Below are 22,580 nucleotides of genomic sequence, written 5' to 3'. Positions count from 1 at the left end.
TTGGACAGTCTGCTGTGGTTCCATCCCATTTCAAGGGCTGTTCGACGCTCGGCGTAACCCTCGGAGCACACTCTCCAATCACAGAGCTTGAGGACTATCACAGGGTTTTGTTGTATATTGATTATGGACTACGACATGGAGGTTGACCGTTTATTCAACGCGTTGTTTCACACGCTCTCATGACAACACAACAACATTAACTGTATCCGGTTCACACATCCCAAAACCCTGGTGCCATCTTAAAGGCACAGTCACACCTGGTGTGACACATACATAACATTTACCTCCCCCCTCAAGAAACCCAATTAACTTTTGATCTACTCTAGATGAACTGGGTAGACTACCAGTCACCAGCATAGCCATATGGATTATTCTGCCACGCAACAGGCTATGCTCTGAACATTACCCCTGAGAGTCACAGGCTCATAATATAGTCCTTCAAGTATCTTGGTCTGACCTGGACACGGGCCGGATGAGCTTCTGGACGAACTACTGGCTAATCCGGGTCAGGTGGGAACTCAGCTGGACCCTGCAACTGCTCGTCGGGTAAAGCAAAGTCCCTGTCCTCTCTGGGCCCTGGGTCCCCGATGAGGGGCGTTGCCACCTTCCGAAGCCGGCTTGCATGCCACCGTGATCCGTCGGCCAGACGAAAGGTGGCTGACCCCAGTTGAGCGGTGACCTTCATCGGTGCCGTCCAGAAGGATAGCAGCTTATGGTCCCGGTTAGGACGTTGAATCTTGACCCAGTCCCCCACTGTGAAGGAAGGCGCTCTCACCCTCCGTCGCTTGTCAAACCGCTGCTTCATGCGACGCTGAGCCTCTGCAACCTTAGCGCTCTTGCAGCTGTTGGCGTGATGGCCGCCGGGGCCCGTAGCCGATCCAAAGGGAGCTGTAGCTCACGGCCCATCATCAAGAGGGCTGGGGAGCTGCCGGTAGTTGAATGCGGCGTCGCCCGGTAGTGAAACAGGGTGCGAAGTAGCGCGGCTGAGAACGGAAGACCATCTGCCAGGTGTGCTCTGATCCCGTTCTTTAGGGTTTGGTTGAACCTTTCCACCCCCCCATTTGCTTGCGGGTGGTAGAAAGCTGTACGGATGTGTTTAATCCCCCTCTCTTCCACAAAGGCGGCAAACTCAGCTGAGACAAACTGTGGGCCGTTATCTGTAGTGATGACGTTAGGACTGCCCCACCGAGCAAACAGAGAGGAGAGGAAGTCTGTGACCACCCGAGTCGTTACAGACCCTGTGGAGACCACCTCTGGCCATTTCGAATGGAGGTCGTAGGCCACCAGGAGGAAGCGTTGATGGTGTGGGACGCCATGGAGTTCCCCACAGATGTCCAGCTGCATGTGCTCCCAAGGCGCGCGTGGCCACTACAAGGGCTGCAGGGGCGGCGGGCCATTTTTCCCACTGACCAGGCAGGCCGTGCACTCCTTCACCATTGTTTCTATATCTCGATCTATGCCCGGCCACCACACCAAATCCCTGCAGCACTGTTTCACCTTCACGATACCCAGGTGGCCCTCGTGCGCCATAGCCAATACGCGTGCCCTGAGGTTGATGGGGACGAATGTGCGGAGGCCCCGGGCCATGCAGACACTGTTCCAGCAGGTCAGCTCGTCCTTGACCCGATGAAAAGGCGCCAGCTCCTCCGGGAACTTCGCAGGCCATCCCTCCCGGATGTAAGTGCGGAGCCGGGAGAGTGTGGGGTCCTCCTCCGACGCGAGCCGAAGGTCCTCCAGGGAAACCGCGGCCTGAAGCGGGGCGTGGAGCATGAGTATGAGCTCTGACTCTGTTGCGTCTGGGCCCGCGCCGGGCTCCGGGGTGGGGGTGGCGCGGGAGAGCAGGTCAGCCACCACATTCTCCCTGCCGGGAGTAAACACCGTGGTGAAGTCGGCAGGAGTCTCTCTGACCAGCGGTAGATCCTCAGGGGTTTGTGCCCTGACCCCGATGTAGCAAGCAGAGCTGTCAGAGCCTGATGGTCAGTACGCAACGTAAAGTGTCGCCCATACACGTACATGTGCCACCGCTCGCACGCCCAGACGCAGGCCAGGGCCTCCCGCTCCCCCACCGAGTATTTCTACTTGGCCGAGTTGAGGGACCGAGAGGCGAAATCCACCGGGCGCTCTGTGCCCCCCTGGATCTGGGACAGCACCGCCCCTATAGCCGTATTGGACGCGTCACAGGTCACAAACGTGAGGATTGCTAGGTCAAAGAATGAGAGTACCGGCATTGAGGTGAGCTGCGTCTTGAGCTGGCGAATAGCGGCAGAGCAGGCCGGGGTCCACTCCCAGACCGCGTCCTGTTCGCATAGTGGGGTGGTGGTCGAGGAGTACCGCGGAAGGAAACGCAGGTAGTAGGCCGTCATCCCCAGAAATGAAGAGATCTGAGCGGGACAGAATGGCTCAGGCAGGCGCAGCACCGCCTCTACGTTGGAGTGTAGCGGGCTGAGGCCATCGGCGGTCAAGCAGAACCCCACGAACTCGATGGCTGGGACGGCAAAGGTGCACTTTTCCCCATTGAGTGTGAGGTTGTGTTTGGCGAGGACGTCCAGCACCCTCGCCAGGCGTTCGTCATGAACGGCTGGTGTTGCACCATGAACCACTATGTCGTCCAGGAAGGCGACCACGCCCGGGATGCCGGCGAAGATGGTGGTCATGATCTTTTGGAAACAGCTGGGGGCCGAGCTGAGGCCGAAGGGCATGCGGGTGTAGCGAAACACTCCGACATGCGTCACGAAAGCTGTAAGGCTGCGACTGTCAGGGTGCAGCGGAACCTGCAGGTAGCCTTGACGAAGGTCCAGTTTTGTGAACATGGAAGAGCCAGAGAATTGTGCGGCCAGCTCCTCCACTGTGGGCAGCTGATATCTGTCAGGTATCACAGCCTTGTTCACCGGCCTGAGGTCGGTGCACGGGCGCAGGCCCCCTGACTTCTTCTTCACCACCACCAGGTTTGAAATCCACGGGGAAGCATCGATGCGTTCAATGATGCCCGCGTCCAAGAGCTTTTGCAGCTCGGCGTTGACGTCGTCGCGCAGGGCGAGAGGCAGGCAGCGTATGGGCTGAATCACAGGGTGTACCTCAGGCTTGAGGAGGGGCTGGTGGTTAAAGGCGATGAGGTACCCCAAACCACTGAAGAGAGCAGGCCAGTGCTGATGCCACGGCGAGCCAACAGACAAGATGGCGGTCCCAGAATTGTCCATAAGGCTGAAACCTAACTCACAAAACAAATCAAAACCCATGAGGTTGGCCCCCTGGTGAGACACTTGAAAGGTGAATGTGAAAAGAGCCTTAGTCCCGTAACGCACAGCAAAGGAGATTGTGCCCGCCATTCGTATTTTAGAGTGTCCATACCCGTACAGATCCTCGGCGTCGGCGGTGAGTGTTCGGAGCGGAAAGAGACGCCGGATCGTGGAAACATTCAGGAGCAACTTGGAGGCCCCCGTGTCCACCAGCAGCGGAAGGCAGACCCCATCCAGCTCCACGGTGCAGCTCTTTAGCGGTTGGGAGATGGCTGACAGTGAGTGGATGGTCGTCGGTGCGTGCGGCCCAGGCGTACGTGGAGGTGGGCTGTCGGTTGCAGGAACAGAGCGACAGACCCATGAGAAATGGTTCTGTCTGCCACAGCGTCGACACCTCTGTCCCTTGGCAGGGCAGTTCGGAGCTCGACTCTGGTGCGATGATGAGCCACAATTACCACATGCCCGGCGTGCTGCCATACCCTGGCGTGCTGCAAAGTTCACTTCAAAGTTGTCCTCAGGGAAAACCTCCCCGGGAGGCTCCATGGGTAGCGCCACCGTTTGAGTTAGTAGCATGGGTCTGTGGGGAAAATAACTGGAGGAGGGAGCTAGCTGTGATGCTAAGGCTGCTGCTGACTCAAGCTGGAAAGCTACCTCCACTGCTCTCGTCAGAGTGAGCTTGTCTGTCATCATTAGCAACTTTTCTCTGAGCGTCGAGCTGTTAGTGTGCTCAGCCAGTTGATCCCGTATCAGTTCATCTTCCAGCGCTCCGAATTTACAGAGGCTGGCTAGTCCCCTTAGATCAGCCACGTAATGGTGGATGGACTCACCTGCCTGTTGCCGGCGTTGCCGAAAAACAATTCGCCGGAGCATAACATTTTGTGGAGCAGCAAAGTGTCCAGTGAGCAGTGTAACACAGTCCGCATATTTCGGAGCTAGTCCGAGAGTCAGAAAAATCCGCTGTCCCTCGCTGCCCAGTGAGTGTATCAGCAGGGCTTTCTTCCTGTCTTCGTTAGCTTCAGCTAGCCCCGCGGCTACTATGAACATTTCGAAGGACTCAAGCCAGCGAATCCACGGCATCAGCGGTTCGCCCGGCAGTGCGAGGAACGGGGATAGAGGTGAGAGTAGAGAATCCATAATCCTCGTCGCCAATGTTGTATATTGATTATGGACTACGACATTAACTGTATCCGGTTCACACATCCCAAAACCCTGGTGCCATCTTAAAGTCATAGTCACACCTGGTGTGACACTACATAACAGGTTTGTCAAGCAAAGCGGAGAGAATACTTACTTCCGGGTGTAATATTCTCTAAAGCAAATGAGCTGCTCCGACCCTCGGTCCTGACGGACTCCAACTTGTGTTTATTAATCAAACAAATTAATAAACACAAGGATAATTATGTGTTATTGTTGAGTAAATGGAGAATTGCACAGGGGAAAATAACGTAGGCTATCTATGCCACAATTTTAGATGCGGATTTTGTTAAACTAATACGTTTGCGCTGTGGACTAACACTATACATTGACGGGAAGGGGGTAGCAATAAAGATAACACCATTACACAGTTAAACAACATAACATAAATAATATCGATAGCAGCGTCCCTAGCAACAAGTAACAAGTAGTTAATAATAATAAAAGACATTCAGAAAAAGGAATTTTAAACATTCATTAAAAAGCAACACAATCTACCTGCATTACATTACTCTAAACGTGTAATAACGTGCTTTAACCAGTAGGTGGTTTGGGTTAAAAAGCTGTCAAGTTTACAGTGTTAACAAAATAAAATATACTGCTGTTTCTGGTTTAGTTTACGACGGATATATTTAGTTATTGTTTTGATATTTGTAACACAAAAGCGATGGAAAAAACCCACAGCAACACAGAAAAGATGGTCTTAACATGACCCAGCGGTCTAGAAGAACAATAATATATATATATATAACAAAACAAAATATTACAACTAACTCTATTGTGAAATTCAAACTGAACGGTAAAAGAATAGTTTCCGGTCTATTCTGAGCCCGATCTCTGTAGATAAATAAAAATAAAGAACTACGACAGATGTGTAATGTATTTAATGCAGCCGAACCATTTATTACAATGCATTCATGTGATGACTTTCAAAGAGTAAAGCAAGCACTGCTGAATAAAGTATGATTTTATCTTTTACGAAACGTTTTCTTTCATATGGAATGCAGTGGGAGGTCAACCAATCACAGAGCTTGAGAACTAATCACGGGGTTTGTCAAACAGAGCACATGGTTTAGTCCTAAACGATAGCTGGGGATTCTGGGTAGTGTAGTGTCTTCTGCCATCCTTTACTCCGAAAAAATATTTGTTTCTCCGAATCGAAGGGGAAAAATGCAAAAGCATTGCACACAATTTAAACCAATCGATGTTGTGTAATTAACAAGGATAATCTGGTGTTTTTTAGTCGATGAGTAGTGCAGATATCACTGTAAAATCAATCGACAGTCAGGGGAATACTTACTTCCGGTTGTACAATTCTCCGTTATCCAATGGGAATTGACGCTCACATTACCTTTAAGGGCAGCCGACACAAACGAATGCCGTGCTTCCATGAGCGTCAAATCTCGCCGCAGATGGGAATACATTGCAATCAGTTGAAAGCTATTTGCGTCCCTTTATGAAGCTGAATGTTGGAGTGGTAGTGCGACAAGGTTACGCTGAGCGTCACAGCTCTATGAAATGGAATGGAACCACGGCAGACTTTCCAAAACTGGAATTGGACGGGTCCAGCCCTACATCCATAGTCCAGCCAGATTATACAAATGTTTGTGTCAGTAAATGTGTATTAACAGAGGCGGGGGTTGTGTATGGAAACAACGGGGACAGAGCTGGCTGCTGTCAGACGATCCGCTGTGCAGCGTCATCGCAAACGGACGTCGCTTCACTTGACATTCCGGTGGAAAGGACGTCCCATTGCTCTTTAAACTAATTTCCCTGCTTCTCGTGGTTTCCTTGCATCTCTCCATGCTTCCCTGGTGGGAGGGACTAGTCGCAGGGAAACGACGCAAGGAATCCATTTAACCGAAGTGAGAAGGGCCCCTAGTCTTATGTCTGTGACCCCTCCTGTTGTTCATTGATAAGCCTGAAACATTCAATTGTCAAGGTTCAGGGGCATATTTTGCAAATATGGCAGTAGCCATCGATCATCTTAAGATAAGATAAGATATACTTTATTGATCCCAAGTTGGGAAATGTTTTTGTTACAGCAGCATACTACTTTGTTCTACTCCACTACAATTCAGAGGTTAACGTGGTATTTTTACTCCACTACATGTATTTTAGTTACTTTGCAGATTCTGATTAATGATGTGAAATATAAACAGCCCTTAAATCAGACTTTAGTTACACCTGAGTCAAATTCAGGGAAGGTGATTGTCAAGTCTCGGAGAGGACGCTGGCGTTGACTGTTCGCTGCTTCTCCGCCTCTGTCACCCTCTATCACCCTCAGCTACCATTCGTTCTTCAAACTTTCGAATTGGACCACTGCCCTGCATTACACATCTTTAATGCAATGCACATTGTTTTTAAATGTTTACTTATTTTGGACTTCTGCCTCCGTTGCTGGCTGTAGCCGGCTGCCCTCACGTAGCCATCAAAGTGCCGGGTGGCTATTGCTATCTGCTACATCGCCTACTGTCTGTCTCCGTCCCACGCAACAACCGTGGACTCTCTCTGCCTCCTGCCTTCATCTCTGGGGTGCATCTGTCCCGGCCCGCTGCTCACATCCTCCTGCCATGTCGTGGATCTTCCTCGTCTCCACAACAATCCCCCACCTCTGTGAACCTAGACCGCTAGCTGCTATCGCTGCCATCACACTGCTCCCAGCCATTCCGCCTGTCATCATGCTGAAATACTCCATCTCACAGCTGCTGTCATTGACCAACTCTTCCACTCCGTCTTCCATCTCAGTTATCAGACATCTTGGACTCCTTCGTCGACCCCGCTACATTCACCGAAGCACCCGCCACAGTTTTGTTTACCTTCAGCACGGACAATCCATTGCATCCATCTGCTCCACGCAACGCACTGTCGCACACCTGACGCGTCATCAGAACGCAACTCCTACTGCTCCTCTTACACTATCCCCCGCTCACCTACACTCCCAGCTGCACGGAATAACTGGAGCGGATCCCACTCCCCTCCGCCTCCCAACACATATAACAAGCCATTTCTCCCCACCATCAAGCCCCCCTCCTCTGCTCCACTGCCCCCCCTCTCATGCCCACCCCTGCGCTGCTAACCTAGACAACCTCATACCTCTCCAGCCTGCCACCACCCCTCCAACCCCCCACTTGACCAATTTTGCCCTCCTAAATATACGGTCACTCAACAATAAAGCCCACATCCTTCACGAACTCATCCTGGACAAATCCATCGACTTCCTTCTGCTCACTGAAACCTGGCAACAACCCAATGACTTCTTCTCGCTCAATCAAACATCCCCCCTGGTTTTAATTACATCACTAAACCCCGCCCCTCACGCCGTGGTGGTGGGCTGGCTGTCATCTACAACCAGAACATCCGGACTACAGAACTCACCCTCCCCTCAGTACCATCCTTCAAATTTCTCGCCTTCAAAACCCCTCCCTCACTGACAGTTATCCTCATTTACCGCCCCCCTAAACCACACCCCTCCTTCCTCTCTGATCTCACTGAACTCCTAACCATTCTTCATCCCTCTCCCCACGTCTGTTACTCCTCGGCGACCTTAACATCCACATGGACTCCACCACCTGCAAACACGCTTCTGAATTTTCCTCCCTTCTGGACAATTTCTCCTTTACACAACATGTCACCTTCCCCACCCACGATAAAGGACACATCCTTGACCTTGTCTGCTCCACCAACCTCACAGTACTCGACCTCCACCCCTGCCCCTTTCCCCTCTCTGACCAGAAACTCATACAGTTCACCACCGCCTCCCCCCCCCCCCCCCCCCCCCCTCCCCTCCAGGAACATCACTTTCCGTAATTTACGCTCTGTCGATCCCCAGCACCTCTCCGACCTGCTATCCTCTACTCTCCCCCTGGACTCGAACCTCAGCTCACCCGATGATCAACTCAACCACCTTAATTCAACCCTACTCGCCTCCCTCAATAGCTTGGCCCCCCTCAAAAGGAAAAATTTCACTTTTAAAACCTCCTCACCCTGGTTCACCCCTACACTCCGTAAACTGAAGCAAACCAGCCGCCAGCTCGAACGCCTAACCATGAAATCATCCCTCACAGTTCATCATGAATCCTACAAGCTCCATCTCACTACCTACAGAGACGCCCTCACTGCCGCAAAATCTGCTTACCTCTCCACCATCTTCATCGACCCCTCCCGTAACCCCAGGACCCTCTTCTCCACCGTCAACAAGCTCCTCAAACCCCGTGCTGACACCCTCTCTTCCTCCACTTCCACTCTATGCAGTTCATTCCTCCAGTTTTTCTCTGACAAAATCACTGCCATTAATCACTCCCTATCCGCTGCATCTGACACACAAACATCTCCCCCAACATCCACCGCCACAATTCCTCCTTCCATCTCCCTTGACCTCCCGAGCCCTCCTCCCCACGGCATTCCCTCCCAGTTCACTCTGGTTATCCCCCCTGAAATAATCCAACTGATCAGCTCCTCCAAACCCACAACCTGCTCGCTTGACTCTCTACCCACCCCTCTTCTGAAGTCCTGCCTCCCCGTCCTCTGCCCCTACCTTGTCAACCTTTTCAACTCCTCCCTTTCCCAAGGAACCGTTCCCTCTGCCTTCAAAACTGCTGCTGTCACTCCCATCCTCAAGAAACCCGGTCTGGATCCCTCCTCCCTCAGTAATTACCGCCCCATCTCCAACCTCCCCTTTCTCTCAAAAACAATAGAACGCATCATCTCCAAACAACTCCACCGCCATCTCCAAACAAATGACCTTTTTGAACCCCTTCAGTCTGGTTTTCGTCCTCACCACAGCACAGAAACGGTACTCATCAAAGACCTCAATTCCCTCCTCACCTCTGCTGACACCGGTTCCCTCAACATCCTCATCCTCCTTGACCTGAGTGCAGCCTTCGATACCGTGAGCCACACCATCCTGCTTACCCGACTCCGGGATATCGGTATCGAAGGTACTGCACTTAGGTGGCTCCAGTCCTACCTCTCCGACAGATCCCACTTCATCTCCCTCAACAATCACTCCTCTACCACAGCTTCAGTCACCCAAGGTGTTCCCCAAGGTTCAGTACTCGGCCCCCTCCTCTTCATCATCTAAATCCTCCCCCTTGGTCAAATTCTCCGCCATCACAACCTGGACTTTCACTGCTATGCTGACGACACACAGATCTACCTCAGCACCAAATCCCCCCACAACCCCCCTCTCACACACATCGAATCCTGTCTGACTGCAATAAAATCCTGGATGCAACACAACTTCCTCAAACTCAACAGCAATAAAACTGAACTCCTCCTCATCGGCTCCAATTCCACCCTCAGCAAAACCCCGAACCTGACACTCACCATCGATGGCACCCCTGTTTCCCCCTCCACCCAGGCACGCAAGCTTGGCGTGATATTCGTACCCACCCTCTCCCTCGACGCCCACATCCGCCAAGTTGTAAAAACCTCATTTTTCCACCTCCGCAATATCGCCAAACTCCGTCCCTCTCTCACCCGCCCCGCAGCTGAGCGACTCATTCACGCCTTCATCTCCTCCCGCCTTGACTATTGCAACTCACTCCTCTTCGGCATCAGCACAACATCCCTCAACAGACTCCAGAGTGTCCAGAACGCAGCCGCCAGACTCCTCACCCACACCAAATCATGGCATCACATCACCCCGGTCCTCAAAGAACTCCACTGGCTCCCCGTCTCACACCGCATTCACTACAAACTCCTGGTCCTCACCTATAAAGCCCTCCACCATCTGCCCCCCCCCCCTACCTCACTGACCTCCTCATCCTCTACCAACCACCCCGGTACCTCAGATCCACCTCAGCTGGTTTGCTTTCAATCCCCAATGCCAAACTCCGGAGCTTCGGGGACAGAGCCTTCTCTGTGGCAGCCCCGAAGCTCTGGAACTCCCTCCCCCAAGACTTCCGGGAGTCTGATTCCCTCACCCTGTTCCAGTCCCGTCTCAAAACCCACCTCTTCAACTCTGCTTATCCTTAAACCCGCCCCTTCCCCCCTCTGAACCAACATCCTCCTTTTATTTTTATTTTATTTAACCTTTATTTAACCAGGATAGGTCTCATTGAGATTAAAAAATCTCTTTTTCAAGAGAGTCCTGGCCCAAGAATGGTAACAGCACAGTTTCAGACAGTTTTACAGTTACAAACAATTACAAAACGCACAATCACAGCACAGTCATACACCAAGTTTAGCCAAAGCATTTACAGACACAGCGGCCTGCTTCGAGGTCAGTTAAAGTTGCTTTGAGTGTTTCTAATGAGACCAGCTCTCTGAGTTTCAGCTCAGTTTGAAGCAGGTTCCAAGCTTGAGGGGCAGCGTAACTGAACGCCCTTTTCCCAAGTTCAGTACGGACCTTTGGTACAGTTAAAAGGAAAAAGTTCTCTGAGCGAAGCCGATAGGATCCAGTGCATTTTTTATTGACTGCTTTTCTGTTTTTGTTTGTGTTTTTGTTCTTGTTTTGTTTGTCGACCTTACTCATAATGTAAAGCGTCTTTGGGTCTAGAAAAGCACTATATAAATCCCATTTATTATTATTATTAAGTGCCAAAATAAAATATGCAATATATTGGACATTAAGTACTTTGTCAGACTTCATATTTATCTGTGGATAACCGCAACGTTTTTTTCTTATTCAAAATTAGACCTTGACCCTTTGGAGTCCTGGGCTAATTTGGCAATTTTCGCATAATTTGATTTGTCTTACTAAACACCATTAAGAAGTCTTTGGCATGTCAATGTTTGGTATCTTTTTTTTAAGGACAACCTCACCTATATAACCTGATAGTTATTTATTTCATTTTGAGATACTATATGAACATTTTGGACCCAAAATCACAAATAAAAACAGATTTTGAAAGTGATATTATTTTTCATATAGGTAACTCAAACATACACAACGAAACCATTTGAAAGCTGGAAATATATACATGGGATGTCACTATGATAATGTGAAAGTTTGATTGAGGTAGCATGAACCTATATACAAATTTTATGAACAAATAACAGGTGTATCCATAGGCTTTTTTTCCTCATTTCTCAAGTTCTGTCAACAGTGACACAGTGACAACAAAACATTTAAAAGCTTAAATAATGTACATGGGATTTCATTCTGATAAGGCAAAAGTGTTATTATAAATATAATACAAATATATATATACACATTATTTACAAAAATCTGTTTTTTCTGTCTTTATCTGTGCCACTACGACAAAGAGGGCAACATCACAGGCTCATCCTCCTCCTCCTCCATGTCAAAAAACAAGCTCATAGCTTGACTCACGTTCAGAGTTCTCTTCATCATAGTTGAATCTTAAAAACTCTAAATCTATCTAACTATATCTAAATTCTCAATGTTTGTCTGTCACTTTACTTCAATCGCAGTCTCCCGCCGTCTCTCTTTGTCTCCCGCCGCCTGTCTTCGTATATCTTCGTCTCTCTCCATTTCCCGCCGTCTCCCTTCGGTTCCCGCCGTCCCTCTTCGGTTCCCGCCGTCCCTCTTCGGTTCCCGCCGTCCCTCTCCGTCTCTTTTCGTCTCGCTTCGTATCACTCTGTTTACCTGATTACCTCACCCCCTCCCTGGTAAATACATCCTGTTGAGCAGAATCTAAAGTTTCTAGTATTTTCCGTTTCGTAAAATGATAAAATACGGCGAAGATATTAAAATATGTGCTTCCATTATTCATACTTTTGAAATATATTTGTATTACATTTATATCATCGTATCTCCGTGTTTATTGGGTATTTTTGCATGAAACAAAGACTGGCATATAGTGTCAAGCCACTACCTTTGACAGAAATACACATATACATCCTGTTGAGCAGGATCTACAGTTTCCAGTATTTTCCGTTTCGTAAAATGATCAAATACGGCGAAGATATTCAAATATGTGCTTCCATTTTTCATACTTTTGAAATGTATTAACTTTATATCATCGTATCTCCGTGTTTCCTGGGTCTTTTTTCATGAAACACTACTTTCGACAGAAACACACAGCAATGTTGTCCGGACTGTTGTTTTTATGCGGCACCGGCTTGAACAGGTCATGTGATCTGATCACGCCGGCGTGACGGTCGACTCCAAAGGGTTAACTTAAAGTATTCTTTAATGTTTAAATAAAACCTTATTAGTTTGTCTGTTTTGCACATCCTCCTGTTAATATCTTTGGACGTCCTGCACTAAACTGTTTTATTGTAGAGATCACTACAGTATCTTCTTGATATTTTCAATTTTGTATGTAGGCTACTCTTAATATTTAAATGTTTTCATCAAATAAAACTTATTCAACAACAAAACTCAATAACGTGCTTTAACCGCTAGGCAGCGCGGGTTAAAAAACTAGTGGTGTAGTTAATAAAACATAATAATATCAAACATATGACTATTAACTTTATTGTGAAATTAAAACAGAACGGTAAAGGAAAATACAGTTTCAGTCTCTCGATTTGAAGCTTATGCATTGTACCATGAACCTGTATAGACCTGTAAAAATCAACTGCATGAGGAGTTGGAAAGGTAGTAAATAATATCTTTAAAAACTACAAAAAAATCCCTTTCTGTCAGCTCTGCAGGGCTCTATAAATAAATATCTACGGCGGTTATGTAATATTTAATGCAGCCGAACCACCTGTTACAATGCCGTTATGTGATGGCTTCCAAAGAGAAAAGCAAGAACACTCGGAATAAAGTATTTTATTTTTTTTAAATGTTTTTCCGATTTCATATCATATATGAAATCCCGAAATGCATTGCGACGAAAACAATCAATGTTTTAGTCGATCAAAACCTCTGAAAAAAGAAAGGTGTCTCTCAGAATCGAAAGAGAAAAACCTATGGGAAAAACACAAAAGCATTGTACACAATTTAAACCAATAAATGTCGTATAACTAACAAGGATAAACTAATGTTTTTTAGTTGATGAGTACTGCACATATCACAGTTAAATCATTTGATCATTGGTTTTATTATGAAAACGTCGAGACCAGAAATATTGTTTTCAACCCGTAACTTTACATGGAGGCTGCCGCATACCTCAAACCATCTTCGTAATATCTATCAAACTATAGATCCTACATATCGACTGGACGTGGATTCTAAAAGTACAATATACACTTCTCGCTAGAAATCTAATCAAAAAGCGTTTTAATGGCCAAAATATCCTACAATTTAGGATTTTACAGAGAGGGTTATTTGAGAATAAACGACCATCTGTAACGTTTGCATTCAACGGGAGCACTAGAGGGCGAAAACGTTAAAACTTAATAATAGGACGTATTAAGCGCTTGAACAAACGACATATTTGGTCATAATAATTGGGCCTGAACAATCGGCCTATTTGGTCGTATGAGTTGGAGGACTTGTTGTGTTTTTCTGTTTTGCTATGTCGGCACCTCTAAATCTGTGACAACGGTTCTCAGCAGGAAAAAAAAGTCTTCTTCAAGCAGGGAATGAGTCCTTACCCCAAGTGAAGGAGTTCAAGTATCTCAGGGTGTGGTTCTAGTTTTAGGGGACAAAAGAGCTTGAGATGGACTGGAGAATTGGAGCAGCGGGAGCCCTATCGCAGTTTAGACATCTTCTAGGTGTCAGAAGAGACATTTTGTAGCTTGTATTTGAGTAATGTTCCCCCCTATTTCTTGTTGTCTAAAAATGCTAATTTAGGCAAAGAGTAGATACATATATAGCTGAATTGTCCTCTGTGTCCTTCTGTTGCACTGCTCTCCTTAGAAACATAACTATCGTCCTCGCAGAGCCATTTTACCGCTGGTAAGTGGACCTCAGAATGAATGTACAGTAGCCTCTTAATCAGATTCAACTGAAAGTGAACTCATCATCTTAAAATTGTTGGTTCTGTAACACAAAGCCTGTGGGGGCCCCAGGGGCGCATTAGAGTATCTGAAAGAACAAAATGAGCAGATTAACACATTGCTCTAACAACAGTTCTAAGATAACCCATTTCACCTGAGGCTAGCTGCTATGTAAATAACTAGCTGGCTAATTGAGGCTTGCATCAGGTCAACAGAGTGAGGCAATGCTGTAAAAGCATCCTCTTATTTTCTCTACATGTGGCCAAGAAGCATGGAGCAATGGGAAATCACGTACTGTCAACTTTTACACAAACAAAAACACACACACACACACACATATCAAAGGCAGTTTAATACTCAAACGCGCCTGCGTCTGTTTCGATGTCAGCACACCATCCACAACCTCCCTCACACACACACACACACGTTGGTCTCTTGCAAATTGAACTTCATGAATGTTTAATGTGTTTGAAACCAAACGCAGCAATTGTTTCAACCCTCACACCTTACACACTCAAACACACACACACCATTTAAAGACAGATGTAATCACAAGCAATTCTTTAAGCCATCTCTTCTTATCTCGTTTCTTCCATCGTTGATCCTTTTACTCTTTCTCCGGCTGCTGTAAATAGTGTGTGAAAGTTGGAGATGATGGTAGCAGCTAGTTGGCCCCAGGAGACCTTTCTTTATTTTAATGACAGGTTGCCTTTCAGAAGGCATGAATACATTAGTGGAGAGAGGGGGAGGCACTAGAGAGACACAGAAGAAAAGGAAGGATTCCTGAAGGACATACACAGAACCTGCAGGTGAGCCTGAGTAATCCTGTGTAACAGAAAAGCTTCAGGTGCTGGTTCTCTTTAAAAATGCTGGTATGCAGCTCAAATCCACCTGCCATCTCCTCTCGGTTCTATTTTTCGCTCAGCCAGCATTATTGCTCCCCCTCTCCTCACCTCCATCTCTGTGGGACTCACACTTTGGAGGCAGAGAGCGTAGGAGGCTGCTGTAATGTTGCAGATCCTTCTGTGTCCTGGCAGGCAAACATTGAGGGTTTGTGTGTGTGGGGAGAGAGAGGTCTGACTCTTCACAAATTGCCAAGATGTGTAAGGGAAAGGGGGGGGGAGGTTGTCAGTGTTGGCATCAAAAACATATTTAAATTGTAACTTATTCTATATAATACTGGGGATTTATTAAGAGTTTTACAGTGACACAAAAACGTTCTTGAGTCCATAAAGTGACAAAGCAGTTCAGTGTTTCCCCTAGGTTTACTGCCTCGGCAGGGTGCTGCCAAATTTTTTTTATCCTCTGGAGCAGAGAGAGGAGCTGTGGATTATTGTTATTGATATCGTACAGTAACAAAGTATTTGTACATTAAAAAGTAATAAAGTACAGTGTTACACTGTACTTTATTCCTTTAATTTAAACTGTATTCCCTTCTTATCATGTAGCCTACACTTCTTCCTTTCATTGATACATTTAAATCACCTGACTACAGCATATAACATACCTGCTGCAACCCTGTGCTGCTGCTGCTTCTCTCTGCCTCATCCTCTATTGCTGGAGGCAGCTCCACCTCATCTGATCTCTGATATGAAAGCAATCGTGTTACGATCATATTGAGCTATTGGTGTGAGTCTAACATTAAACAAGCAGTCTGCTTGTCATACATTGCTGACGATACATTTTAAGAGGCCATGTGTTGAGTCACTGCCGCTAAATGCCGGTAGCATCAAGCTAGCAAATCCTGCATTAGCCTCACATCAACAGGTGTAGACAGAACATCCAATTATCCTGAGCTAATTTACTGAATAAACCAACTCACGTCTTCTGTCTTTTTTTTCACCCAACTCATTAGACTATTCTTCTGCTGGCGTTTCATTGTTGTTTTCTTTCAAATTCAATACTGTAGGTCAAAACCGCGGTACCTGCTCACCATCTGTGAGTTATTTTTAGAATGCGCATGCTACGTTCGTTGTCGCGTTCGCGCGCGTCCACCTGGGCAGGCTGTGTGTGTCCTTCTCTCGTGACGATAACGGCTTGCGGTTAAAAAATTATAATAAACGAATTTGAAACTGGGGGGGGACACAAACGGGCAGACAGCAGAGCTAGGGGCAATAATGCAGATTTGTTTGACTTTTTTACACTTTGTTGTTCTCCTCCTTTCTTCCGCTCTTGTCTCTGATTGTGAGCGTGTGCATTCGTGTGTGTGTGTGGGGGGGGGGGGGGGGGGGGGGAACCCCCCGCCCTTCAGAAACAGAGCGGAGGGAGAATGTGAATACGCAAAGCAGTGGACACTGAAACATGCACATACATTGGATAAATAACATAGGCGTTTAGTTTACTTTATTTAATAAAAGAGCACATGTTCAATGTGAAAAGTGACCGTAGATAGATTACTTAAGTTGCAATTTGGTGCCCTATATATTTTTTTTTTTTAAATAAGAAAAACAACAAAAAAAACAAACTTGAATTTCAGGCAGGGCGCGGGGCTCCGTTGGCAGGGCGCAGCGCCCCGCCAAGACAATGGTAGGGGAAACACTCCAGTTCCTTAAAAAGCAGCTTCTTGTGTTTTAACAAATACTAGTAGACATTCATATCAGCCATGTTTTCAGACTCTCCAAACTCGTAGGGAAGGGTATCGAGAACCGGTACTAAATTGTTACCGGTACCTGATTGGTCATAACAAAAAAAACAATTACAGACGCTGTTATCAATATATATTTTGTGACCAACTCACGGAGGGACTTTTTTTTAAGCTGAACTAAAGTTACTCACTCCTTCATGGGCTTGAGTTGAGACCAATCTCTTCAGGTGACACAAATGGGATATGTTCTGAGTAGAAGAAGGCTGTGGCTCAGTGGATAGTGTGCTGGACTTCGAATCAGGGGATAGCTAGTTTGAGTCCCACTGCAGTGAGCATGTCGTTGTGTCCCTGGGCAAGACACTGTGGGGATTGTCCACAGTACTGAATGTAAGTCGCTTTGGATAAAAGTGTCTAACAAATGACATGTAATGTAAAAGAAGCCAAGACATTTGAAGAGAAAAGGTTTCTGCATAAGAATATTAAGCCTAATAAAGGCACAGAGAAAAGGTCATCCTCTAGACGCAGTGAACATCCACAGTCAATTCCAAGAGAATACTGGTTGGTACTTAAGACTTTGATACACAAAGGACCACCAGCCCCACCATTGTAGCTTGGTAAAATAAACTATTTGTTATTGATTCTTAAGCAAGTTTTTCTTCACTCGCGTGGCGGTGTAGTCCTCACTGTCATTTAAAACCAGTAGTGATGTTTCCAAAGACAGCATGTTGTCAGTTAAAAGTCTCTTCTCAGTACGCATTTGATTTGCTCCAGCTAACGCTGCTCTAGTACAAGCTGCATTTCAAAAAGGCTGCAGTGTGTTCAGTCCATTCTGTAATCTATGCAAAAAAGGCAACTTTGTTGCTGCTATCAAAAGGGATTTCATTTATTACCAAGCAAAGCTTTTCCTTTGACACTGGCCCTTCTACAAGATTGTATATTTAGATGAAAAGCTGCTGCAGAAAGCTGCCATACAGAGAGAACTCCATGGAAATACTTGTGGATGTTGAATTTAAAATGCTTGAAGGTAAATAATTATCTGTGTGTGTGTGTGTGTGTGTGTGTGTGTGTGTGTGTGTGTGTGTGTGTGTGTGTGTGTGTGTGTGTGTGTGTGTGTGTGTGTGTGTGTGTGTGTGTGTGTGTGCTCACAGTGACTGCTGTGTTTAGATAGTTAAATGGATAATGGATCTCCCTTTCATTAAGTCAATCAGCAGGCCCTCGGGGGGGCAGATGCTGCTAACAGCTAAAAATGAAGTCAGCCAATCAATATGCAACGCCCACTGGAATGACAGTTTGAGTCTATCCCATCATGCAGCAGTCTGTGGGTTAAGGCAAGTCTTTGGACACTGTTCGTCTTTTGTGTGATGAATCAAATAAAGCCACATTTTTTGGCAGTGCTCTATGTAATTATGGTCATGCCAATAAAGCTATTACAATTTGATAGAGTAAATATGCAGAGGTGTTAAACTGAATCAATTCCAGGAAGCCAGATGGACAAAAAGAACCTCTAACTGATCTTTGCATGCATACCTTTGTAAGGACACACACACACACACACACACACACACACACACACACACACACACACTCAGAGAGTCAGAGCCAGGAGGGGGTCTCTGGGGTAAACAGATGTTCAGTGTGATGTGATTTGCGTGTTTTGATTTGTTGCCATCCGCTGCTGGGTGTAAAATGGGCCATGATGCTGATTCTGCTGCTGGACTCCCACAAGGCCATGTTACAAACTTTCACGGCCAACAAACAAAAGCAGTGAGTGAAATCAGACCAGTATACATGAGCACTGTGACTGTGGAGGAACCACATTGGGTTTGATGAACCAGTTTGAATGGTTTGTATTAAACCTGTTTGTATATTACAAAGCTTCTGCCAGTACGTACCTGTGTCCACTGAGCACCTTTTTTGGGGGAAAAAGGCACTGGCAGGGCATTGGAGAGAGTCTCCTACTCGCGTTTTATCAGAGAAAACGTTTTTTTTTTGTGTGAAAACAATAACACAACAACGCCTTTATAAGTCAGAAGAGCTTTGCTCCATTTGCCCTTTATAATAAAAACCCTGACTGCAAGACACATTTGAGGTACTGTAGAGTTCTGTGTGCAGGTGAACTGGCTGATCTATCCCATTTCAACAACGTTAGTAATGACAATCTCAATTCTGATTGGCCTTCGCAAGGCAGCGTGATTTCACGACATACACACACCTCACATTCACATCATTTGCATCACCTTGCCTGAATGTGCAGCTTTGCCTTAACTTTATATAGAAACGCACCACCAAAAAAATCAGCTTTGCATCGGATGTGAGCCCACTTGTGAAATATGACCATGAAAAACTCGCAAACGCAGTATATCATTTTTCAATAATTTTTGTATTAGATTGAAATGAACTGCAAGTTATTTGGAAGATTACAACACAAGTTCAAAAAAACATTCTTTGGTCTCTCTGTGGTGTGGGTATTTGCCACGTATCTTTGTTTTTTAGGAGAGACTCACTGTCTTTCCCCCTAATCTTCCCTTCCCCTCCTCTCTTTGTGTATTTAGTCTTTGCTGCTCTGTTTCTCTTCTCTGTCGTTCAAGGTATTCCACTTTGTTATTTCTTAACGTTTTGGTGCCTTTTGCTTTACCCCAACTCAATCAGTAGGGTGTTTTTTGTGACTTTGCTCTATCTTTTTTTGAAGTCTATCAGTTATCCTTCTTGCCCTAAGCATGTTTTTGAATTCCCTTTTCTGATGATGCAATGGTAACACTGTGATAAGCACAATTTTCTGATGTTTAATCAATTTAGCCATAATGAATAACATAATTCACTGTAACATTACTAATATATCTTGTCTGTCGTTTTTCCAGTCACATTGAGAACTGGACTGGCCTGCAGACGTTGAGGGATGTGGACATGGAGCTCTACACCGGCTTACAGAGGCTGTGAGTTTAAAATGTTCTTCTGTATCTCTGAATATTTCCCAAATGGTTCTACAGGGTGAAATGTCACATGAAATAATAGTTCTCGTTAATAAACCAATTGAGACATTATGAAACATTTCCCATCTAGTTTGTCCATTGGTGTGATTGTCTCCTCTCATTTTATAATAACAGTACTGTCCACTTTGCCTTCAATCAGGCCAGGTTGGTCCAAATAAGCAGGAACATCACCACTCAGCAGGGTTGTTACAATCAGGGGAGCTGATGGTGTCAGTTACTCAGGCGCTGTATCTCAACTCGGACACATCCCTTAGTACAAAATGTGTTGAACACTATAAACACGTTCGCTGTGTGTGAATTGAGACAATGTAGTCTTGTTTTAAACGCAGATAATGGCTTTGCCCTCACAAAAAGGACGTTGGCTAGTTAGCTATATTATAGCAACGTCATCGTTCGTGGTAGCAAATCGTTACAGATCGCTCAATTAACCCATACAATTAATTAGGGGTGCACCGAATGGGAAATTATTGGCCGAAACCGATACCGAAAATAGGAAACAGTTGGCCGAAAACCGAATGCCGAAAGGCCGAAAATGATTAATAGAAATATATATATATAGAAATATATACATATATATATATATTTCTATATATATATAGAAATATATATATAGAAATATATATATAAAATGTATATATGTTTTACAAATGTTGTTCAGCTACCTGATTATGGAAAAATACATGATTATGGCAAAACTTAACTTAAATAATAATCACTATTATGGGTCCATAAAACATGTATTCAGCACTTTGAATGCATACAGTACATTAATTCCAAGTCAAGTGCATTTTCTTTTCTCTCTAGGATAACTACAACAAAGTGCATTCAGAACAAAGCCAAGGTGCTTTAAAACTGCATAAACATCTAGGCCAGTAGGCCTACAACAAAATAGTGTAAATAAAGACTGTAACAGCCAGGCCTTCAACAACAACAAATGCACCTATAAGTTTGGTAACCTAACGTGTTGTTGTTATGACGTAATCAAAACGCGGCGACAAGCACGGCGCGCGACCATGCTCGCGGCTGGCTCACAGCCAACATGTCTGCCGCTTGGAGATATTTAAAAATATCAGAGAGAGAGGCGCGGATTGCGATTTGTAAAACGTGTTCAGCTGACATTTCTTGAGGGGGTGTAACTGCAAAGACTTTCACCACTTCGGGATTACTCCACCACTTGAAATCAAAACACCCGGACAAATATGCGGAGTATGATCAACGTAACCCTGTTCTCTGACATTCGGTGATATTTTTTCAGTGCTAAAACCCTTTCGGCCGAAAGCCGAAAGGGCTTTTTTAACTATTTTCGGCCGATAATTTTCGGTGGCCGAATATTCGGTGCATCCCTACAATTAATGTTGGCTTCTTGTCAATACCAGCAGACATTTGTAGAATACTAAGAAAAAACACAGTCTTTTATTTGTATAGTGCTGTGTTGCACAATACAAATAAGTAGTACTGAAGCAACCACAATCACAGCTCGTCCCACAGCTTCCAATTCGTAGCCAGGATGGCGATCATTCAGCAAAAGAAGTATGCAGTGTTTAACACTCCACTTTTGACAGTTTTTAGTGCAACAGTTGCTCATACTGCACGGCATTTTTCCATATGTTGCATTGGGAAGCACTTATGCACTAAACATTGCAAATGTTAGTACAGGAGTACACAACTGAGAGACAGCTAAAGACAGGTGTTTGGCACTGCTTCCAGATTAGTATAATCCCAGAGGTCGAGTGTTTTCTAACAAGAGTTTTCCAAAAGTAGCACTTAAAAGTGAGTGCACATGCACACTGTTAAGAGCTTCTTAACATTGGCTGCCTGTTGCTCTGAAGAGGATGCACTTCAAAGTAACTTAGTGAATTCAACACATCCTGTGCACTGTGCCATACATTAGAATTGCTTCAAGCTCAAAGCTGTAAAAGTTTCAATGTAGTTGGAGTTTAATGTTGGTGTCATGTCTACCAGAAAAGATGAACACATTAAGTGGTAGGTAAAGATCCTTTACTTTGATCATTTTTTAAGTTGAAAGAAAGTGTTTGTTTTTTTACCCACGTTTGGAAAAAATATAATAATAATAATAATAATAATAATAATAATAATCTAATAACTAGGCCTATACAAGAGAGAAAATAACTCTTATAAGAAAATAGAAAACAAGGGGTAGAAAAAAACACTGACAAAACGCATACCCCTCTTTTACATGGAAGCATGTGGTTTATCCCCATTTATCCCTCATCAGCCCTCAGCCACGCCTTTTGCTGAACCAGGAAGTAACCTCCCCCAATGACCACGGTAACTCAAAGACAAAGAAAGTCATTAATACAAACAAATACTTGCGTTAGCTGTGATAAAATGTGTGAAAATGAATTAAATAATGCCAAGTTACAAGCAAATATAAAGTTTACCATTTTAATCAAATGTTTGTTGTTAATTATGGTTGTGATTTATTGCAACTGAAATGAGGTAAACTAGTGGAGGTGAGGGGGAAGTGTAATTGCTTTATGTGGCTGTGGCCCACACAAAAACAATAGAAAAAAACAATTGTTTAAGCAGCTTAGATTACGACCCATAGTCACGTTTGTGGCACCTCTAGTGGTCGTGTAAGAAACAACATGCTCCCGTTTATTCGTTTATTCACAAATAACCTTCTCTGGAAAATCCTAAATTGTAGAATAGTTTGGCCATTAAAATGCTTTTTGATTAGATTTCTAGCGAGAAGTGTATATTGTACTTTTAGAATCCACGTCCAGTCGATGTGTAGGATATAGTTTGATAGAG

At 45.3% G+C, this 22,580-nt stretch overlaps 1 protein-coding gene across 4 annotated transcripts in view; it reads left to right on the top strand.

The window, feature by feature from the left end:
* LOC307040230 (NT-3 growth factor receptor-like) overlaps positions 1-22,580 on the top strand; it is a 283,019-nt gene that overhangs the window by 61,777 nt on the left and 198,662 nt on the right. For all 4 annotated transcript variants that reach the window (XM_079682872.1, XM_079682870.1, XM_079682871.1 and 1 more), the window contains one exon: positions 19,674-19,748. In XM_079682872.1, the coding sequence (XP_079538998.1) occupies positions 19,720-19,748 (29 nt within the window). In that variant the 5' untranslated portion in view covers positions 19,674-19,719. The remainder of the gene's footprint in view (positions 1-19,673; positions 19,749-22,580) is intronic.

This window comes from Notothenia rossii (assembly GCF_949606895.1).
Source record: "Notothenia rossii genome assembly, chromosome: 5".
NCBI lineage: Eukaryota > Metazoa > Chordata > Actinopteri > Perciformes > Nototheniidae > Notothenia > Notothenia rossii.
Note: the sequence above shows the minus strand (reverse complement) of the source record. Positions and strands in the feature narration are given on the sequence as shown.